At 39.0% G+C, this 18,232-nt stretch overlaps 1 protein-coding gene across 1 annotated transcript in view; it reads left to right on the forward strand.

The window, feature by feature from the left end:
* The first annotated feature begins 7,202 nt into the window (after positions 1 to 7,202).
* frem2a (FRAS1 related extracellular matrix 2a) overlaps positions 7,203 to 18,232 on the forward strand; it is a 71,512-nt gene continuing 60,482 nt past the window's right edge. Inside the window, exons 1-2 of the mRNA XM_008427274.2 lie at positions 7,203 to 12,744; positions 16,391 to 16,480. Of these exons, the coding sequence (XP_008425496.1) occupies positions 7,770 to 12,744; positions 16,391 to 16,480 (5,065 nt within the window). The 5' untranslated portion in view covers positions 7,203 to 7,769. The remainder of the gene's footprint in view (positions 12,745 to 16,390; positions 16,481 to 18,232) is intronic.

Raw genomic sequence — 18,232 nt, forward strand, 5'->3', positions numbered from 1 at the left:
CCACCGCGGGGGATCCAGCATCGCCGCCCGCCTGCCACCGCGTACCCTGTCGCATAGTTCAGGTGCGCGTCTGCCAGACAGTTCGCACCGTTGAGTTCGGCATGGTTCCCTGGTGACACACCTCAAATTTGGTGCAGATTGGTCGATGTAGAGAGGAGATATTAGTGATGGGATAACCTAGGGGGCGCTCTGGAGTAAAATCACAATTCAATCCTGTTGGGCTCTTTAACATTGAACAAAGATCAAACGTATCCAGTTTGTTGCCAATCGAAAGATGCGTGTGTGATTCAGAGACAATTGTATGCATATGGCAAAGGACAGCCAGTTGGCCACGCGCCCATGGGTCAGAGTTCATCATCACAGTTCATCATCAGGTCATATTATGTCAGGTGGTAGAAGATTAATTCCATATGTTTTACTCAGTAAAAGTAAGACATACAGTAGAAAAAACAGGTGATTTCCTGTCGGACATGGGCGGGGCTAAGGTTACGTCATCATCTGACCATGAGAATGTAATGAGGGTTGGTCAGTAGTGAGACATAGGAAGTCTGAAGCAGCTGTGACCTTGTATGTGGAAGTTATGTCACTTTGATGTTTTATGGCAAATAGTCAAAGTTTGGCACTTAGCCACGCCCACATGCTTTGACATACAAATATTGAAGAGAATTGCTGGAGTGGGAAACCAATAATTCAAAGAACAGAATGTGGAACAGACGTGACAATGCATGAGGAGCTGGGGAAGGAAAGGTTCACTAACACATCCTTCTTCACTAAGGTTCTTTACTTTAGAACCTTAGTGGTTCTGCACTAAGATTTCTGTGAATCGGGTGATTAAAACAGTTGCTGTGGCTTCAAATAAAATAAGTACTATACTAATCAACCACAGCCTGTATGGACACTCACTTCACAAGACTCCACTGCTGAAGAGAAAAGACGCAAAATGTTTGGACAAGCTAATACTAATGCTGTGAGAAGATAGTCCAGTCAGACTGAGGCAACATAGAGCTCTTTAGATTTCATTACTCATCCAAAGAGACATTTCTTGAAAGATATTTGTTTACTATGGCAGTGTTCATAGAATTAAATGAAAGATAAATTATATCAGGACAATCTCAAGATAAATTGACAAGGTATTTCAGTAAAACAATGACTCCAAAATAAAAGCACTAACATCCAATGACACACCTCTGGAAGAAGTGAAGATCAGAGGTCATAAGAGAGGCCCTCCAGAACATTCAAGGTTTGAAATCAGTTTGTGAGGAAGAATGGGTCAAAATCATATCTGATCTCTACAAAATGGAGATCAGTTGCTGTATATGCCTATTTAGACTATGAGGTCTTTCCTATTCCCTATATTTATGTATAAAATATATGGTATACGCAGTTCGTCATATTTAATCCACAGCACAGCCAGCATAACACTCAGTAGCACGCAACCCAAATCTCCTCTTAATACCTAAGTCTGTGTATTATTTATGCAGTGTTTTATAATGTATTACTTTTCAAGCTGACTTTTTATTGGTACAATTTTTCGAATTCTTCTTGCTGTTGCAGAAACTCACTTGATTCCTGTGCACATATTCCTTAGTGTTTCTCTAAAACGTCTCTCCATTCAACTGATAAACCCCTGTTCTTTCTTGAATATTATTTATCTTTATACAATTACTAGCATCAGGTTGTATTTTACATTTTTTTTTTACCAAATACGTTATTTGAACATTTCTGGATTTGACTAGGTCAAACTATTCCAGCACATTTTACTTGAAAAACATTGAATATCTATTATCAGAGTATTCTACTTAATGAGAATTATTATTGCCCTTTCCTATTGTACATCATGGTGCGCTTTGTGTTACTCCCTATCTTCTCACAGTAATTCAAGTCTAATAAAATGCTGCCATGTTCTGTGCTATTTTTGCTTTTACATGTTTAATTTGACACTTTCAGTAGATTTTATAGTCTAAATCAAAAGAATATGTTATATTAGTTCAATTACCTGCTGATATAGAGAAGGGTTTTAGCTTCATTGTGCCACAAGGGTTTTAAATAAAATGTCTCAAAGTGACGCTTTTAAGATAAAATGTTTGGAAATGTTTTTGTTTCCTGGATGTTACTTTACAGCATTTTAATTTTTCTACTGAAGTACAAAAATGCCAAAGTATTTTCTTGCCTTTGGCAAACATTTTTCATATAAAGTGCCGTTTCTGAAGTAGGAAGAAAACGAGACATGACTTTCAACTTATTTTACAACAACCTGGAAATTGTGGCAAACATTGCTGTGATTGCAGCTGCAAGCGTTATGCAGCATTAGCTTTGTAAATCAAGAGATTGTACTTGTTTTACTTTCTCAGTCAGATTGGATGGAGAAGGGTCGATAGACATAATCTTTCCAGTCTCAGATACTCATTTGAATTCAGATCTGAAGTCTCTATGGGCCATTTTTAACACCTGAATATGATTTCAACTATGTCGTCCAATTTGAAGATTTGGCTGTTTGTTTGGTTTTTGTTGTTGTTGTTGTTTGCAGCCTGTAAAAGGTTGTCTTCCAGGATTGGCCCTTTTACAGCCCCAATCAAAATTCCTGTTAACTCCTGCTGAACAGTTAAAGAAAAGTAATTCCACATCATGATGCTGCCAACACCATGTAGTGTGGAATGCAGTGATAGTTTTATTGTGCTCTCATCTGACCAGAGCACCATTGAAAGATGTGTGTTGTGTCCCCTACATGGTTTGTGTCAAACTGGGGAAATTACTTTTTTTTTTTAGGATTTTCTTTAATCAGTTGCTTTCTTTGCCTGACTCAGATTCACTGAATGTAAAAACAAGGAGCATGAATTCTTTGAAAATCACTGTAAGTATATTCTTGTGTACATAAGTGATAGGATTCATTTTGAATCACTACAATAGAAGTTATATTGAGTTTCTATTAGCTACGATTTGTGTGTTGTTATAATTATGTGGCTCATCTGTGTGTCCTCTATTTTTTTGTTGTAATTGTTATGCATATTTTAAAGACATAGTCATAATATACTCTTACCATGTTATACAGTAAACTGTCTTGATTCATTCAACAGTTTACAATCCTCCTTTAAGTTGACCAGAACATAAAATCCAATTAAGCGAAAATATTTTGGTGTGTTTCTTTGGCTCTGCTCCTCAAATTATCACAAACAAACTTCTATTTTAAATGCTTGAGCCCATAGACATTTTTAGAGTAACTCATGGAATACATACCAAGGTTTTATGCAAATGCAACCATTTTTTTTGCACACCTGACCCTTACAATGTCATTAGTTGGCCGTTTTGAATTTTTCACTGAGCTGTGTAGTCTCAAACCTCAAAGTCTCCACGTGGGGCCTTATCACGGCATAGCAGCTGCTGCGCAGAGGGAACCCTATATCCTGCGCTGTGAGAAAGTGCCATAAATATGCGGCTGAGCTTTCCAAAACTTCTATTGTACCTGTTGGGTGATAGAGAGCTGCAGGGATTAACCAGAGTTTGAGTGCTAATTGGTCACATGGGAACAGAAGAAGCATCTGTCTGACCAGAGGGTCAGAATGATGGGAATTACACAAACAGGTGCTCATCAATGAAAAATCTGTGTATTATTTCATCTCAGTTTTCTTTGAAAAATAATGAAGCTGTAAACAATTATTGCAACACAAATTTGCAGATGAAAATGTGCAGGGGTCTCTAATTGTGTCTAACTTATCTTGCGACTGTCCTCTGGTTTTTATATTCAGTGCAATCTACCTTATGGATTTGCATCAATGTCATACATGCATAGATATTTTTCTCTTGTAAAATCACAAGAAGAATGTGTTTGTGGATTTCAGGCATAAACAGCTGGGGAAAAAAATAAGGCTGGTTTTTGTGTTTCAAAATAACATGCCTCTGGAAGCCCTCTAATCACCACGCATTCTAAATGCAGAGAAGGAGAATGGAAAATTGACTGTGGCTACAAACACTGCTAAGAATTACATCTAACATTAAGACTGTCTTACTTGTTTGGACATTTTCAAATTTTCATGTTGGAAACCTGTCCGATTATTGAGCAATGAAAAACCCTTCGCAGAAAATTGACTCAGAAAATTAAGGAGTGAAAGGTTATAAATAGCCATCCATCAGCAAAATGAGGCTCTTTCTCTCATGGATAACTAATGAAGATTGAACCTTCTGAGATGTCCATTTACATTACCAGCTGGGTAAAATATGGGCTGGACCCATCAATGTTTTCTTTCTGTCAATATATTTCTAATTTTTCTTTTGACATGAAATGCACACCAGAAGTTGTAACCCACATATCCAAAGGAATAACACCAAATTGGTTCAGATATTAAATATGTACAAAAAAAAACTTCAGTGAAAGGCTGCACCACTTACAAAAATGTACTACATACTTTAACTTATTTATGTCATTTTTTCTGAATGGAAACATAATGCTTTGCTGGGTGTGATGCTGATCCTTCCTTCCACATAAAGGTTTATAAATGTGAGAAATGACTCAAGTTATCATATAATGCCAAAAAGGAGTTAGGCAAAAGATCTTCTTCTTTCTTGACCAACAGCCTCCACTTTTTCGTTTTTGTTTTCGTGAAAGCTAATTATCTGTTCTACATGCCCACATTGTTGTTTACAGCAACAGTTTAGAGAATTTAGGATTTTTTTAATATATAAATAACCAAAACAAGAAAAAGATTGTTGACCTTCGCTCCTTGAGGGAAGGTCAGCGATATTTAGAGGCCAATACTTAACACTTCAGAACAAACGGCTAAATAAATAAGGGAATAAATCCATATATGAATAGATAACGTATATGGATAAGTTTTTTGTGAATCTCTGTAGATACGTTTCTACAGAGATTCACAGATGAGCAATGAATAGAGGCAAATTAAGCTTAAACTGAAAACAGACTGATGACACTGTAATCATTTAAGGGTTTATATCAAAGTATTTCAAATAACTATACACTAATATTTTTCTTATGTAATAAATGTGTGCAGGTTCTTGCAGGATTCAAACCCCGGTCTCTCCCATGGTAGTTTGATGGTCTGCCAACTGAGGTACGCAGCTCATGGAGAAGTTAGAGAGAGCCGGACAGGTGACGGTCATCAGAGCAGTGGGAGTAGTGACCCCCACGCTGGAGAAGTACATACGACAGCTACGTCAGATTGGATACAGGAACTGTCCATGTCCAATTATTCAATTCCTGTATTGTCAATTTTATTGTCATAAAAATATGACAGATGTGATTAAAAAAAAACCTGATGGGTATACTATCAATTAACATATGCACACACACAATCAAGCATCCACACACATACACATATAAATATTACTATACAAATATACACACTTACACATGTAAGTACGTTGTTGCAAGTACATACGTACGTGTACGTACACGTACGTACGTACAGTACATACATTTTACAGATTCTGGCAAATATGTAGTGGACAGAGAATAGTGCACAAGCACTTGAATTATTGAATCATCCATCTTCTTGTCATTGGATGCACAGCTGAAGTGACACACTATCCAGTTTCATCTGTGTATGTGTTTATAGACAAAATAAGAACCAAATTGTATGGCTTAAAGCAATAATATGAATGCTTATATGTTCTAGTCTCCATAAAAAAGTCATGTCTATACTGTTCCTATTTCCTAACAGCAGAGCATTTCAGACTTTACCTGGGGTAAAGCCTGAAATGCACAGACTGCCAAACCCTTCAGCAGGTAACATGAGAATAAGAGAACATTTCTAGCTCCACTACAAAAAGGAGATTTTGGGAGAATCAAATATGAGCCTCTGCTTTAACTTTTAAATCAAACTTTATGTCTGATAAAGTTGTATATTTTATTGTGTTCTCTGGCTTTATTGGTAATGTATAATGATTTGAACAGAATTTATATGTAGATGTTTGTTTAATTAAGTGTTTATTTGTGTTGCATGGACAACAATGAAAACTATTCACAAACTATTGCTTATTGATTTGCTTCGACATGGAGGATAAAGTATACTGCTCAAAAAAATAAAGGGAACACTTAAACAACACAATATAACTCCAAGTAAATCAAACTTCTGTGAAATCAAACTGTCCACTTAGGAAGCAACACTGATTGACCCGACGAGGGTCCCCGTTGTCAATCAGTGTTGCTTCCTAAGTGGACAGTTTGATTTCACAGAAGTTTGATTTATTTGGAGTTATATTGTGTTGTTTAAGTGTTCCCTTTATTTTTTTGAGCAGTGTATATCACTTCATGAAAGAGTGAGGTGAGGCTCTTGTTGGTCATAATTTTCTAGCCAAAGAAGACCAAGTAGATGTATCTGTGGTGAAAGAGGGAATCCTCTGTATCCACCAATAATTGTTTATGTTCACTGATGACACTGATGCAGGTGTAAAATTATATTCCTTCTAATTACAAATATTTGGCATTGATCAGTCTGAGCTTATATGCTATAAAGTTTGTGAAAGTTTAAAACATGCTGTTTTCCTGTTGTTTATGAAATGTTGATTAATTGTGCAGCTGCTGCTTTTCTAGCTGCTCTTCTATTTGATTATTCAAATATAGACTGACTAATTCTACCAGCTGTGCCCTCAGAAATAGTTATGACGAGCCAGATTTGGCCTGTGGGCCTTGAGTTTGACACATGTGACTTAAATCATCTGAGGACATTCGTTGCCACAAGTCAGCCAAGTTTGTTAACTCATCCCTTAACTATTAGAATATGGGTGTCTTCATAGAGCCGTTGATTTGCATGTTTTTGGGTGACAGTTAAAGGAGAACACTTAAACAGAACTTTTATACAGAATTTTTTTTTAACAACTGAAGGTAAAATAATTACCTAATTTTGCTATAAAAAGGCTCAATGTGGCTGGAAAATACATCACACCACCCCTTCAGGTAAAATACATTTACTGATAATCATGGCCTTGCTAGTTCTAAGGTTTATAGCTCAAGCACAATATTATCTCTCAGATCAGCTGTCCTCATATTCAAACAATGGCATGATAAAAAGTAAAGAAACCTAGAGCACAACCAGTTGTTTTTATAACCATACAAAGGGAGAAGAAAGAAAGAGAGGAAAAGAGAAAGTTAGAAAGAAAGAAACGAATAAAGACAAAAAAGAGCTCACTCATCAGAGTTAAGACTAAAACATTTTAGTTTTGCCCATGTTAACTTAATACGTTTGTTAAAACTGTTTTTACAGTGTAGAATTCAATCCGTTTTGATAAGAGGGGACAAACACCATTGGTTTAAAGTTAAAGTCTAATTGACCATTGCACTTAAGGTGTCTGTGTTTTGCAAAATACAACTGAAAACACCTTCATTGTGATATGTCATATTTTACCTTATCACTTCGCAAAGTGCCTGTACCTGGACAAAGCCGATAATGGGTGTTGTGCCAAGTCAATTATATCCGTTGGAAGTAATTCAGCTCATCTTCCTAATCCAGCCTCTTTTGGTGACTGTCAAGTGTGGTGCCCATTGGCGATGCTGGTGAGCCCACAAGCCTTCAGAAATCCTCCAATATGTGCGGGAATGGGCGGGAGCAGCTCAGCCAGTGCTTCTCTGGAGCATGAAGTTAAAACTCTTGTGCGCTGTGTAGGCTGAGTATGTGGATGCTTCGGACGGACAGATGTGCGGGAGTCACATCCATCTGACTCCCATCATTTCTCGGGATTTGATTCTTTTCGAGTGAAACAGCCTGGGTGGGCACTGCAACGGCAGCACATCGACAGCGGCGCTGTTTTCGGACGCGAAGATGCTGCTCCGCGGACTTCTCCTGTGCTTTTCAGTAACAGGTTTTGTTTTAGCGCAGCCCAACAGCTCCGGGTTATTTTACGCGCTCCGGTCCGAGCTGTCGGAGGACGCAATCCTGGTGGCCAACAACGGAATACGCGTGCCTTTCGGAAGATCGGTCTTCATCGACCCCATCAACGACCTGGTGGTTCAGACGCAGCCGGGAGACCGGTGCAGCATCACCGTGCTGGACAACGACCCGCTCACGCAGAGACCTGGGCACCTCGCTCCCAAAAAGTTTCCATGCGATTTTGGTCCGAGCGACGTGACATATTCTCACTACGGCTCCAGGAGTCCGGCCAGGGACAGAGTGCGGCTGCAGCTCAGGTATGACGCTCAAACCGAAACTGTTATTATCCCGTTCATGATGGAGGTGGAAGTAGTTTTTACGCAGCTGGAGTTACTCACCAAAAACGTGCCACTCACTGTTGATCGTCTTAAAGGGATTAGTAATCCTATCGATATGAAGATATTAGAGTTTACTTATGATAGAGTGAATTACAAATGCGAAGTGGCATCCTTATCCGGCGTCAGCACACTGCCCAGATATGGAGAACTCGTTGATGGAGGTAAACTTTCCACAGTGATGGACTGTGACGAATTTATACAAGCGGAAATACGCTACGAGCACACGTTTAATCGCAAATCTCCAAACAGGGATTATGTTCCTATGGTTGCAGAACTCCACGATAAAGAAGGGAACCTGGTGAAGCAGGAGTATTTTCATCTTATGGTTCGCATCAGAGATGGAGAGGAGAACACTCCCCCCAAACCCAGCTTTGTAACCATGATGATGATGGAGGTGAGCCAGTTTGTGATGACAGCCCTCACCCCTGACATGCTGGCTGCTGAGGATACAGAGTCAGACCCAGAAGAGCTTATTTTTAACATCAGTTCTCCCTTATCTTATGAAGAGGGTTACATAGTCAGCACATATGACAGAAACCTCCCAATCACCTCCTTCTACCAGAAAGACCTGCAGGATTTGAAAATAGCTTATGTTCCACCTTCTCTGGACTCGGACACAGAAAGGATTTTTCAGCTGGAGTTTGAGGTGATAGACACGGAGGGGGCCGTCTCTGACCCATTTGCTTTTATGATTGTTGTGAAGCCGATGAACACTCTGGCCCCTGTTGTGACGCGTAACACGGGTCAGCTACTGTACGAGGGCCAGTCACGGCCTCTCATCAGCACACACAACTTGGAGATCAGCGACGAGGACAACCTGGACTCTGTCACAGTCACAGTGGTGGACGGCTTACGGCACGGGGGGCTCATGGTGCTGGGCTCTCAGAGAAAATCTTTCACACCTGCTGACCTCACAACGGGGGCTGTTATCTATCAGCATGATGGCAGCGACACATACAGTGACAATATTGTCTTCAAGATGACAGATGGGAAAAATGAAGTTGAATTTCTCTTTCCCATCACTATCGTCCCCACCGATGATGAGTCGCCAATCATCAATGCAAACATGGGTCTGGTGCTTTTCAAACACCAAACGATTCCCATATCGCCTCTTGTGCTCAGTGCTGCTGATATTGACTCTGAAGACTCAACAATTAAATTTACCATTATTCCCCCTTTTTCCACAATCGGCACCGTGCTCCTGCGACAGTCAGACGCCCCGGAGGACCCCTCCTCTTGGAAATTCAATGCTGAGGATGAAATGTATGAGAAGGAGGTGACAGAATGGCTTCAGAAAGACATCACAGATGGAAAGTTGTTTTACAGGCACACAGGTCCCCACAGCATAGAAACAATCATGGATCAGTTCTTGTTCACTGTTCAGGATGACAATGACCCACCTAATTTATCTGGAGATAGTATATTTGTAATTCGTGTTTTACCGATTGATGACGTGTCCCCTGAGCTGTACCCCGGCACTACCCTGCAGATGACTGTTGAGGAGTATGAACTCACTCAATTCTCTAAAGAGGTCCTCCGTTACACTGATGTGGACTCAGAGGATCGTGACCTCAAATATACACTCATCCAGGCTCCAACCGATACAGATGAAAATAACCCCATTGTATTTGGATCATTAGTGTTGACAGATCGTCCTGACTCTGAAGTGACAGAGTTTACTCAAGCTCAAATAAACCATCATAAGATATCCTATGCGCCACCAAACGTGGAACTGGGAATCACGGCCCATGTAGTACAGTTCCGTTACACCGTCGAAGACATGGCAGGGAACAGCGTAGAGGGGGTGTTCACAATCTTTCTGCAGCCAGTCAATAACAACCCACCGCAAATCACAAACACCGGTTTTACCGTGTTTGAAGGCGGAATGCACATTATGACCGCTGCGGAGCTGGATGCCCAAGACCTTGATACAGAAAGCGAAAAGATAACTTTTGCTCTGAGTCGACCACCTAAACATGGCGAGATTAAGGCTGTGTTCACTGACCTGGAGAAAAACAGGATTTTCAAACTTGATGACATCTCAGAGGGGAAAATATCATATATTCACAGCGGGGAGGAGACAGTGAGCGATGATTTTCAGCTTGATGTCAGTGATGGGGTGCATGTTGTGACTGTGACAGTTAAAGTTATTGTAAAGCCCATTGATGATGAAACTCCCTCCATCAGTCTCCCCTCAGGAACAATCGGGTCTCACATGGACGTGCTGGAAAATGGTGTGGCAGAAATAACAGCAAATGTGATTCAAGGCCATGATGATGATACTGATGATTTCCAGCTGATGTTTATTGTGGAAGATCCCCCAGTCTTTGGGGAAATATTAGTTAAAGGAGTGCCTGCTGCAAGGTTTACACAAGCCGACATAATTAATGGGGAGGTTGTGTATGCACACACTGGTGGTGAGATAGGTCTCTTCTCTCAGGAAGATGGATTTAATTTGACCCTCACAGACATGTCTGATGATTGGACAGTAGGGGGCAATATAGTCAGTGGAGTCCATATACAAGTCACTGTCCTGCCTGTTGACAATCAGGCCCCTGAGATTGGAGTTGGGCTCCAGTTCAGCGTTATTGAAGGAGAGAAATATGGTATTGGCTCTGAGCACTTGAACGCTGATGATAATGACACTCCAACAGATGACATCCTTTGCACTGTCATTGTGCAGCCCATTGCAGGCTATGTAGAAAATATATCCCCTGCTCCAGGCTCAGAGAAGTCAAGGTCAGGAACAGCTATCAGTGCATTTACTCTAAGACACATAAGGGAGGGAAATATCTTCTATGTGCAAAGCATTCACAAGGGGGTAGAGCCAGTGGAGGATCGGTTCACGTTTAGGTGCTCTGATGGCATCAATTTCTCAGAGAATCATTTCTTTCCAATCATAATCATCCCAACAAATGATGAAAAGCCAGAGGTTTATTTGAGGGAGATAGTTGTGATGGAGGGGATGAACATTATCATCGACCCTCCGATTCTGAATGGAGCAGATGCTGATTTTCCACCTGAGGAGCTGATGTTCATCATCTCCAAACCTCCCAAACATGGTGCCATTTTAAATCAGCTATCCACGGGCTCTGTTTTGGTGTCTAACTTCACCTTAGAAGAGATTAGAGAGGCGTCGAGTATTATTTATGAGCACGATGACTCAGAGACAACAGAGGACAGCTTTGATATCGTTGTGACAGATGGAAAGTATTCTGTGCAGAAAACAGCCGTTATTATGATCATCCCTGTTGATGATGAGACCCCCAGGATGGCTGTCAATGATGGCCTGGAGGTGGAAGTTGGAGAGACAAAGGAGATTAATAATAAAGTCCTCAAAGCAACAGATTTAGATTCTGAAGACAGCACGCTTACATATATAATCCGATTTGGACCTGGCCAGGGTCTCCTGCAGAGAAAAACACCATCCGGGTTTCTTGAGAACATCACACTTGGCATGAATTTCACACAATCTGAAATTGATGTAGGACTCATATTGTACACACACAATAGACAAGATGGCTTCAGAGACTTAATCAAATTTGATGTGACCGATGGAATAAATTCACTCATAGATCGTTACTTCTATATCACTGTGGGCAGCATTGACATCGTATTCCCGGATGTGATCAGTAAAGGTGTGTCTCTAAGAGAAGGTGGCAGGGTGACTTTGTCCACAGATCTTCTAAGCACCTCTGATCTCAACAGTCCTGACGAGAAATTAGTTTTTACTGTCACACGGGCCCCAGTCAGGGGGCACCTTGAGTGCACAGACACTCCTGGGATACCCATTGGATCTTTTACCCAACTTCAGCTAGCAGGCAGCAAGATTTTTTACATTCACACCTCTGATGATGAGGTAAAAATGGATAGTTTTGAGTTTGAAGTCACAGATGGGTACAATCCCATTTTCAGAACATTTAGAATATCTATTGTGGATGTAGACAACAAGAAACCTGTTGTGACTATAAATGGCCTAATTGTCACTGAAGGTCAACTGAAATTAATCACACCCTTCGAGCTAACTGCTGAAGATCCGGACACTGCTGAGAAATTGATTAAATTTACCATAACCCAGTTGCCTGTTCATGGCAAGGTGCTGTACAACCAGTCCATACCTGTTGCCAGCTTTACAAAACAAGACCTCAACGAAAACCTCGTCAGCTACAAACACGATGGAACTGAAACACTAGAAGACTCATTCTCCTTCACTGTCACTGATGGCACACACACAGACTTCTATGTTTTCCCCAACACAATTTTTGAGACAAGACGTCCTCAGACTATGAAGATTACAATTGTGGCAATAGACAATGGCATCCCTCAGATTGTGGTAAATAAAGGTGCAGCCACTTTGAAGATTTTGGCCACAGGTCATTTGGGCTTCCCCATCAGCCCTAAAGTGTTAAAAGTGGAGGACAGGGACAGCATCCCGGCCTCGGTGGTGTTCCACATCACTACCCAACCCAAACACGGCTACATCGTCAACCTGGGACACGGAAACAACTCCATTGATGCCTTTAGTCAAGGTAAGCTCTGACAATAACTCTTAATAGTATAATAAGTTACTCTGGTGCTCAGTATTTTACCAGAAAAGCACAGAAGCAGTCTCTCAGTGCCAGTTATCAATAATTGTATAACAGAAATTTGTTTGATCAAGTTAGTGTTTCACAAAGATTTATTTAAATTTACACTGAATCTGTTATGTAAGTTTACCCATACGCCAAACATGGGATTCAGCAACCTTTCCAACAATTTTTGCCATTGTTTGTTCAGAGCTGCAAAACCTAAACAAGTCTTTAAAGAAGGACAACTTATCATGTTTTATAAGTATCTAGAATCTGAATTTATTTATTTTATTTTACAGTTATACAACCACAAATGTATTTCTCGTTTTAGGATCTAGAAAAAGGATAAACATCTGACTTTTTCATAGTTTCAAAATAACACATTTAGTTTGTAATTTAATGACAAAGGATGAAAAACTGATTCCTTGAACAATTATTGACATTCTTGCTGAATATTATACAGATGTTGCATGAAAGCATACAGAAAGCCTACAAGTATAAATACCTTTTAGTTTTAGAACATTGTTCATTTCTACACTATTTTTGACCGAAGTTATAACAAGCTTTTCTGTAATTGAGACAAAGTTATTTTAGTCTGTTTTCTGCCAGCTAGCTGGCAGTGGCAAGCAGTAGGTAGAGAGATGTCTAATTGTTACTGCTAGTAATTTGTCATAAATTATTTGTAAACAAAATGTTTGAAAACTGTGTCTTGAGAGTATAATTGTCATATTTCTTTGCTCAGAGAAGTTGCTTTTCATCATGTTTTTGTGATCAAATAATTATAACCTCCTAACTTGTGATTTGCTATTGAAGAAAAAAGTGTGACATTCAAATTCCCTGTAAATCAGTAAGTTTTGATTAATTTTTCACACTCTGCTTCCCAAAGATTTTAATTTATGGGGTTATAATTATTCGTACGTGTGACAAGTGCCAGCTTGGGAATTTCAATAGTTAATTTATGGGTATGATTTGGATGTGCCTTGCTCATCAAATCGTAATTAGCAGACCAAAGTTACAGGCTGATGTTTTTTGTAGACGTAACAGATGAATAATTAATTTTCTGTCTGCGTCTCCCGGGGTGATGTTCACATCTGATGTTCTCTTTGGAGGTCTGTTAAATGAAGCAGGACAGAGGTAGAGAATGGTGTGAAAAGGTCAGTGCAGAGCTCAAAGTGACAGGATGGTATTTGAGATGCAGTAAATTCGGGTAGTTTCACTGGGTCCAGTCAGTTTGAAGTATTGGGATGCTATGTGTCTTGTAAAATTATAGAGAATGCATTGACCACCACCACATTGGTTAGTGTCCGACTTTTTACACAGACTGCAGAACGATGTTAAAGTGAAGAATATGATTTTTGCATTTTCCATGTTTGGATAAATAGGGAAGAAGAAACAGGTGTGTGGGAAAATATTGGATTTTATTTGTATTTATTTCTAAACTTCCTTCCTGCTTTCCTTCCAAATATTTTTACTGACTGTAAAAATATTTGCTATGAATCCAGAGTAAAGTTTTGTATTAATTCCTGGAAATGTTCTGACATTGCCAATGAACTCTGCAGATTTGAATATGGATAAGTATTGACACATGCACAGAGACAACAATGCCACTGATTGCTGTTTGAAGCAATGCAATCATCATGGCACGGCAATTAAGCCAACATGTGCAAAAATTCACCTGCTTGCTGTAAGCAAAGATATGAGCTGAGAACACAGAGTGAGAAAGAGCTCTTTAAGCCTGGAGGAGTTGGACACTTCTTACAAACAGTGTGCGGCTGCGGTCTTCCAAACAAAAAAGGCCGCAGATAAGACGAGTGAAAAAAGAAAAAGAAGCAGCACGGCATTGAAGAGGGGAAGGAGAGTGCAGAGGAGGTGGCGAGGGAAGCGGGGTGAGGGGATGTAAGTGACATGAGAGAAATAAAGAATGAGGGAAGGGTCGTGAGAGATTGAGTCAGAGAGACCAAACAGGCTCATCAAAAGAAGCAGTCAGGTGAAAGAGACAATCCTTTGCTCTTTATTTACTTGTCCTTTTTCCAGGGCACTTCCCAAGAGACGATCTTTTTAAATAATGAATGAAGAGCGTGCCCTCTGTTCACACTGTTAACTTTAGATTTGTAAGGTTCTTAGGTTCAGGTCTGTCCTGCAAGGAGGATTCTCTTCCTGCAGGCCAAATCTTTCAGAATAATCACTTACAGTTCTGTTAAAAGTATTTATCTCCATACATATTTCTTTGACTTCTTGCTTTTCTTTTTTTTTGTTGTCACACTGTAATGTTTCAAATCATCAAGGAAATTTTAACTTCAGACAAATGAATGAATAAAACATGCAAATTTCAAATGAGGATTCCATTTAGCTAGCCAAACCGAACAAAATATGTGATTAATCCCGAGGCTCATTACATTTTCGATCAAGGCCAGGTTGTTTAGGCTTGTTTAGCTTCTTGCTAATTTCTTTAATGATCTGAAGCATCTGACTAAAAAGTAAAATCAAAACCGATATATACGAGGGAAATACTTACTCAAGGTTACTGTATACATAAACTAATAAAAACAATGGAAAGGAAAAAGCAGACGAGGCCACCTACGGTATAAGTGGTAAACATCCCAGTCAAAAGTCAAGGCTTTTGTGTTATGAACCTTCTTCCTCTGACATCTATTATTTAAGAATAAGCTTTGCTGGGAGAAGGCTCTTTAGCAGCATTGATGATTTCTCTGTGCTATAATAGATGTTTTGTAGGGAATGGTGGGGAGGGACGTGCTAACACAGCCCTGTAATTCAGCAAAGTTCAGGAAACAGATGTGCGATGCCCTGTGCAATCCTATTCTTAACATTCTTACCTTGTCTGTCATTAAAAGGTCCACTATCCCCTGATTTTTTCTTTTTTTTTTTTTTTGTTGACATGGACAGGTTTAAGGCTCTTAAATTTAAACCCTTTTTTCTTGTCTTTGGTTTAGCTTGAGCCGCTTTGGATATCAGGTTTGCAGCCCTTATCGCTCCAGATTATGGATGCATGACTTTCAAAAATGATTCCTCTGGTTGGAAATTGTTCATGCTGAGCACTGATAAGTAATTGAATCAGTGTGATACTAGAGACCTGCTGCTAGTATAGCCGATACTAAAGCGGGACAGCTTGCGTCTCTGAACAGTTATTTGAACGGAGGAAGTGTTTGAACAAGCCAAAAGGCTGCGATACAACTTCAAAAGCTTGTTTGAGGCTATTTCTGCAGTCAGCATGAAACATCACATGAATGTTTTTTAATCAGAAAATGCAAATTCTTTCTTAAATTTTTTTTTTCATTTCCTGTCAAGGACAAATCTCCTAGTTGTGTAATTTAGACCTTAGCTATCAGACAGTTTTAAAATTTCATCATGCCTCACCTCACATTGATTCGACTATGAAACCATTTAGATTAAACTGACCCTCATTTGCATTCTTTTATGTTCTTGTCAAATGTTTTTTGCTTTATAGAGCAAAAGAGCTAATATCTCAGCTTTTGTCGTATATGATCTCAAAGTTTATCTGTTCTTACTTTTAAAGATGTTTCACTGTCACATGAGCTCTTCAAGATAAAGGGGTTTTTTAAGAAATAAACGTAACTTTCTTTTGCAGCTGATATCGATGACCTGAACATCTGCTATGTACTGAGGGGTGAAGAAAATGCTACTTTGGATGTCTTTCACTTCTCTGTTGAGGACAACGGTAAGAGTTTTTGCCATTTTCCAGCTAGCAGCTACTTTAATTTGCATAATATCCATTTTTTTGTGAATTTACCAAAAATGAATCGAAAGAAAGAAATGACTTAAATGAAATACGAAGACTATAAGGACTTTTCTTCCCAGGGTAAATATTTATTAAAAACAAACAAATCAACCAAAAATTAACACATCATTTAAGGATTAAGGTAGAAAAGCAAATAAAGTTTATTTGCTACAAAAAGTATCTTAAAAAAAGCTTTACAGGAAGAACAGCATTACAGAGATGGGAAAATCAAACACCTAAGACATGAATGAAACTTCGCTAGAAAGATGAAACTTTAAGCAAAGATAAAACAGAGACAGGATAGAAACGATAAACCAGTCTTACGGGATTTAACATTAATGTTTTCGGCTGATACCCCCATATTTTCTGTATATTTTTATTTATTTTTTAATTTTTTCGACAGTTGTTTTGAGATTTGATGAGCATAAAAACTAAATGCTGCTTTGCCTTGTTTAGTCCTCATCCCAGAAACACAGAATGAAAACACCTCTGATTACCCGCAGAGGGAAATGATTCACAACTGATGTTGTGCAGCAATAGGAGTTTAGTTGTGGTAATGAATAACTCTTAATAACTGCAACAGCTGAAAGCATAAGTCCAGCTGTAGCCTCATCTGATCACCATGATTTTACACACGTGCGGAATAAACACAGATATCTTCTTTCCATTATATAAGAATTTATTAACAAAAGAATTCAACACTGGTGCTGAGGGATGTTGTCATTCTGAAGACGGAGTTCTTGTGGGTCTTTTTGGAAGCATCTGATTGGTACCAGCAGTCTAAGCGGTTTGCGGCTCGGGTGGTCTCTGAGGGAAAAACACGAGCGTGGGAGGAGTTCAAAGGCCATGGAAAATGACTTTTGCATGACTTCGAGGTGTTTTTGTGCTACTTTTTCAGTAGCGTGAACTGCAAATACTTGTGAGAGGCATCGTTTGTGCAGCTGTTGAGTATCAACAATGACCGTAATGACAATAACAGTGTTTTTTTACATAAGCAATAAGGCACAATAGTCTGAAAGGTAAAAAATAAATGTAATTTATGGTTAAAATATAGAAGTCAGCTGACTTGGACTGGAGAGCAAACAGCCTTTATACATTAATCCTTAGAGTTTGCCTAATTTTACTGGGTCTCTTTATTACTTCCTCAGTCTCAGAGTTTTTCATTGTAAATAATTATGGTGATCAATTGATAAGTCAGCTGCTAAGTATTTTTATCGCTTCTCATAGTAAAACTAGTTTTTGTAAACTATTCTCAGTAGTTATTCTAAACAGATCAGTGAAGCATAATTTAGCTTTTTTTTATTTATTTTTTTTGTTCTAATTAGATTTGGATGTACAGATAAAATTATCTGTCAGTCAAAGCCGTGATGCTGAACATTAGCTCTGACAAATCCATGTCTCTTTTCTGCATTCATGGGCTGCAAATTATGTTTTGGTCAAACAGTGAAGTGATCAGATACATGTCTGATAATCATTATCTTTTGTGATGCCAATCAAACAAGTATCATTTTTACAGTTTTGTAATTTAATGAATTATCCCCATTAATAGTAATAATAATAATATTTGTGAATGTGTACATTTCACAAAAACATCGCACACGTTTATTTTTTTTTACACTTTTTAATGTGAAAATAATTTTTAAGTTCTGACAGCCACATTTAAGATATAAGACACATAAGCCATAGATTGTA

The sequence above is a fragment of the Poecilia reticulata genome, linkage group LG14 (genome assembly GCF_000633615.1).
Source record: "Poecilia reticulata strain Guanapo linkage group LG14, Guppy_female_1.0+MT, whole genome shotgun sequence".
Lineage (NCBI taxonomy): Eukaryota > Metazoa > Chordata > Actinopteri > Cyprinodontiformes > Poeciliidae > Poecilia > Poecilia reticulata.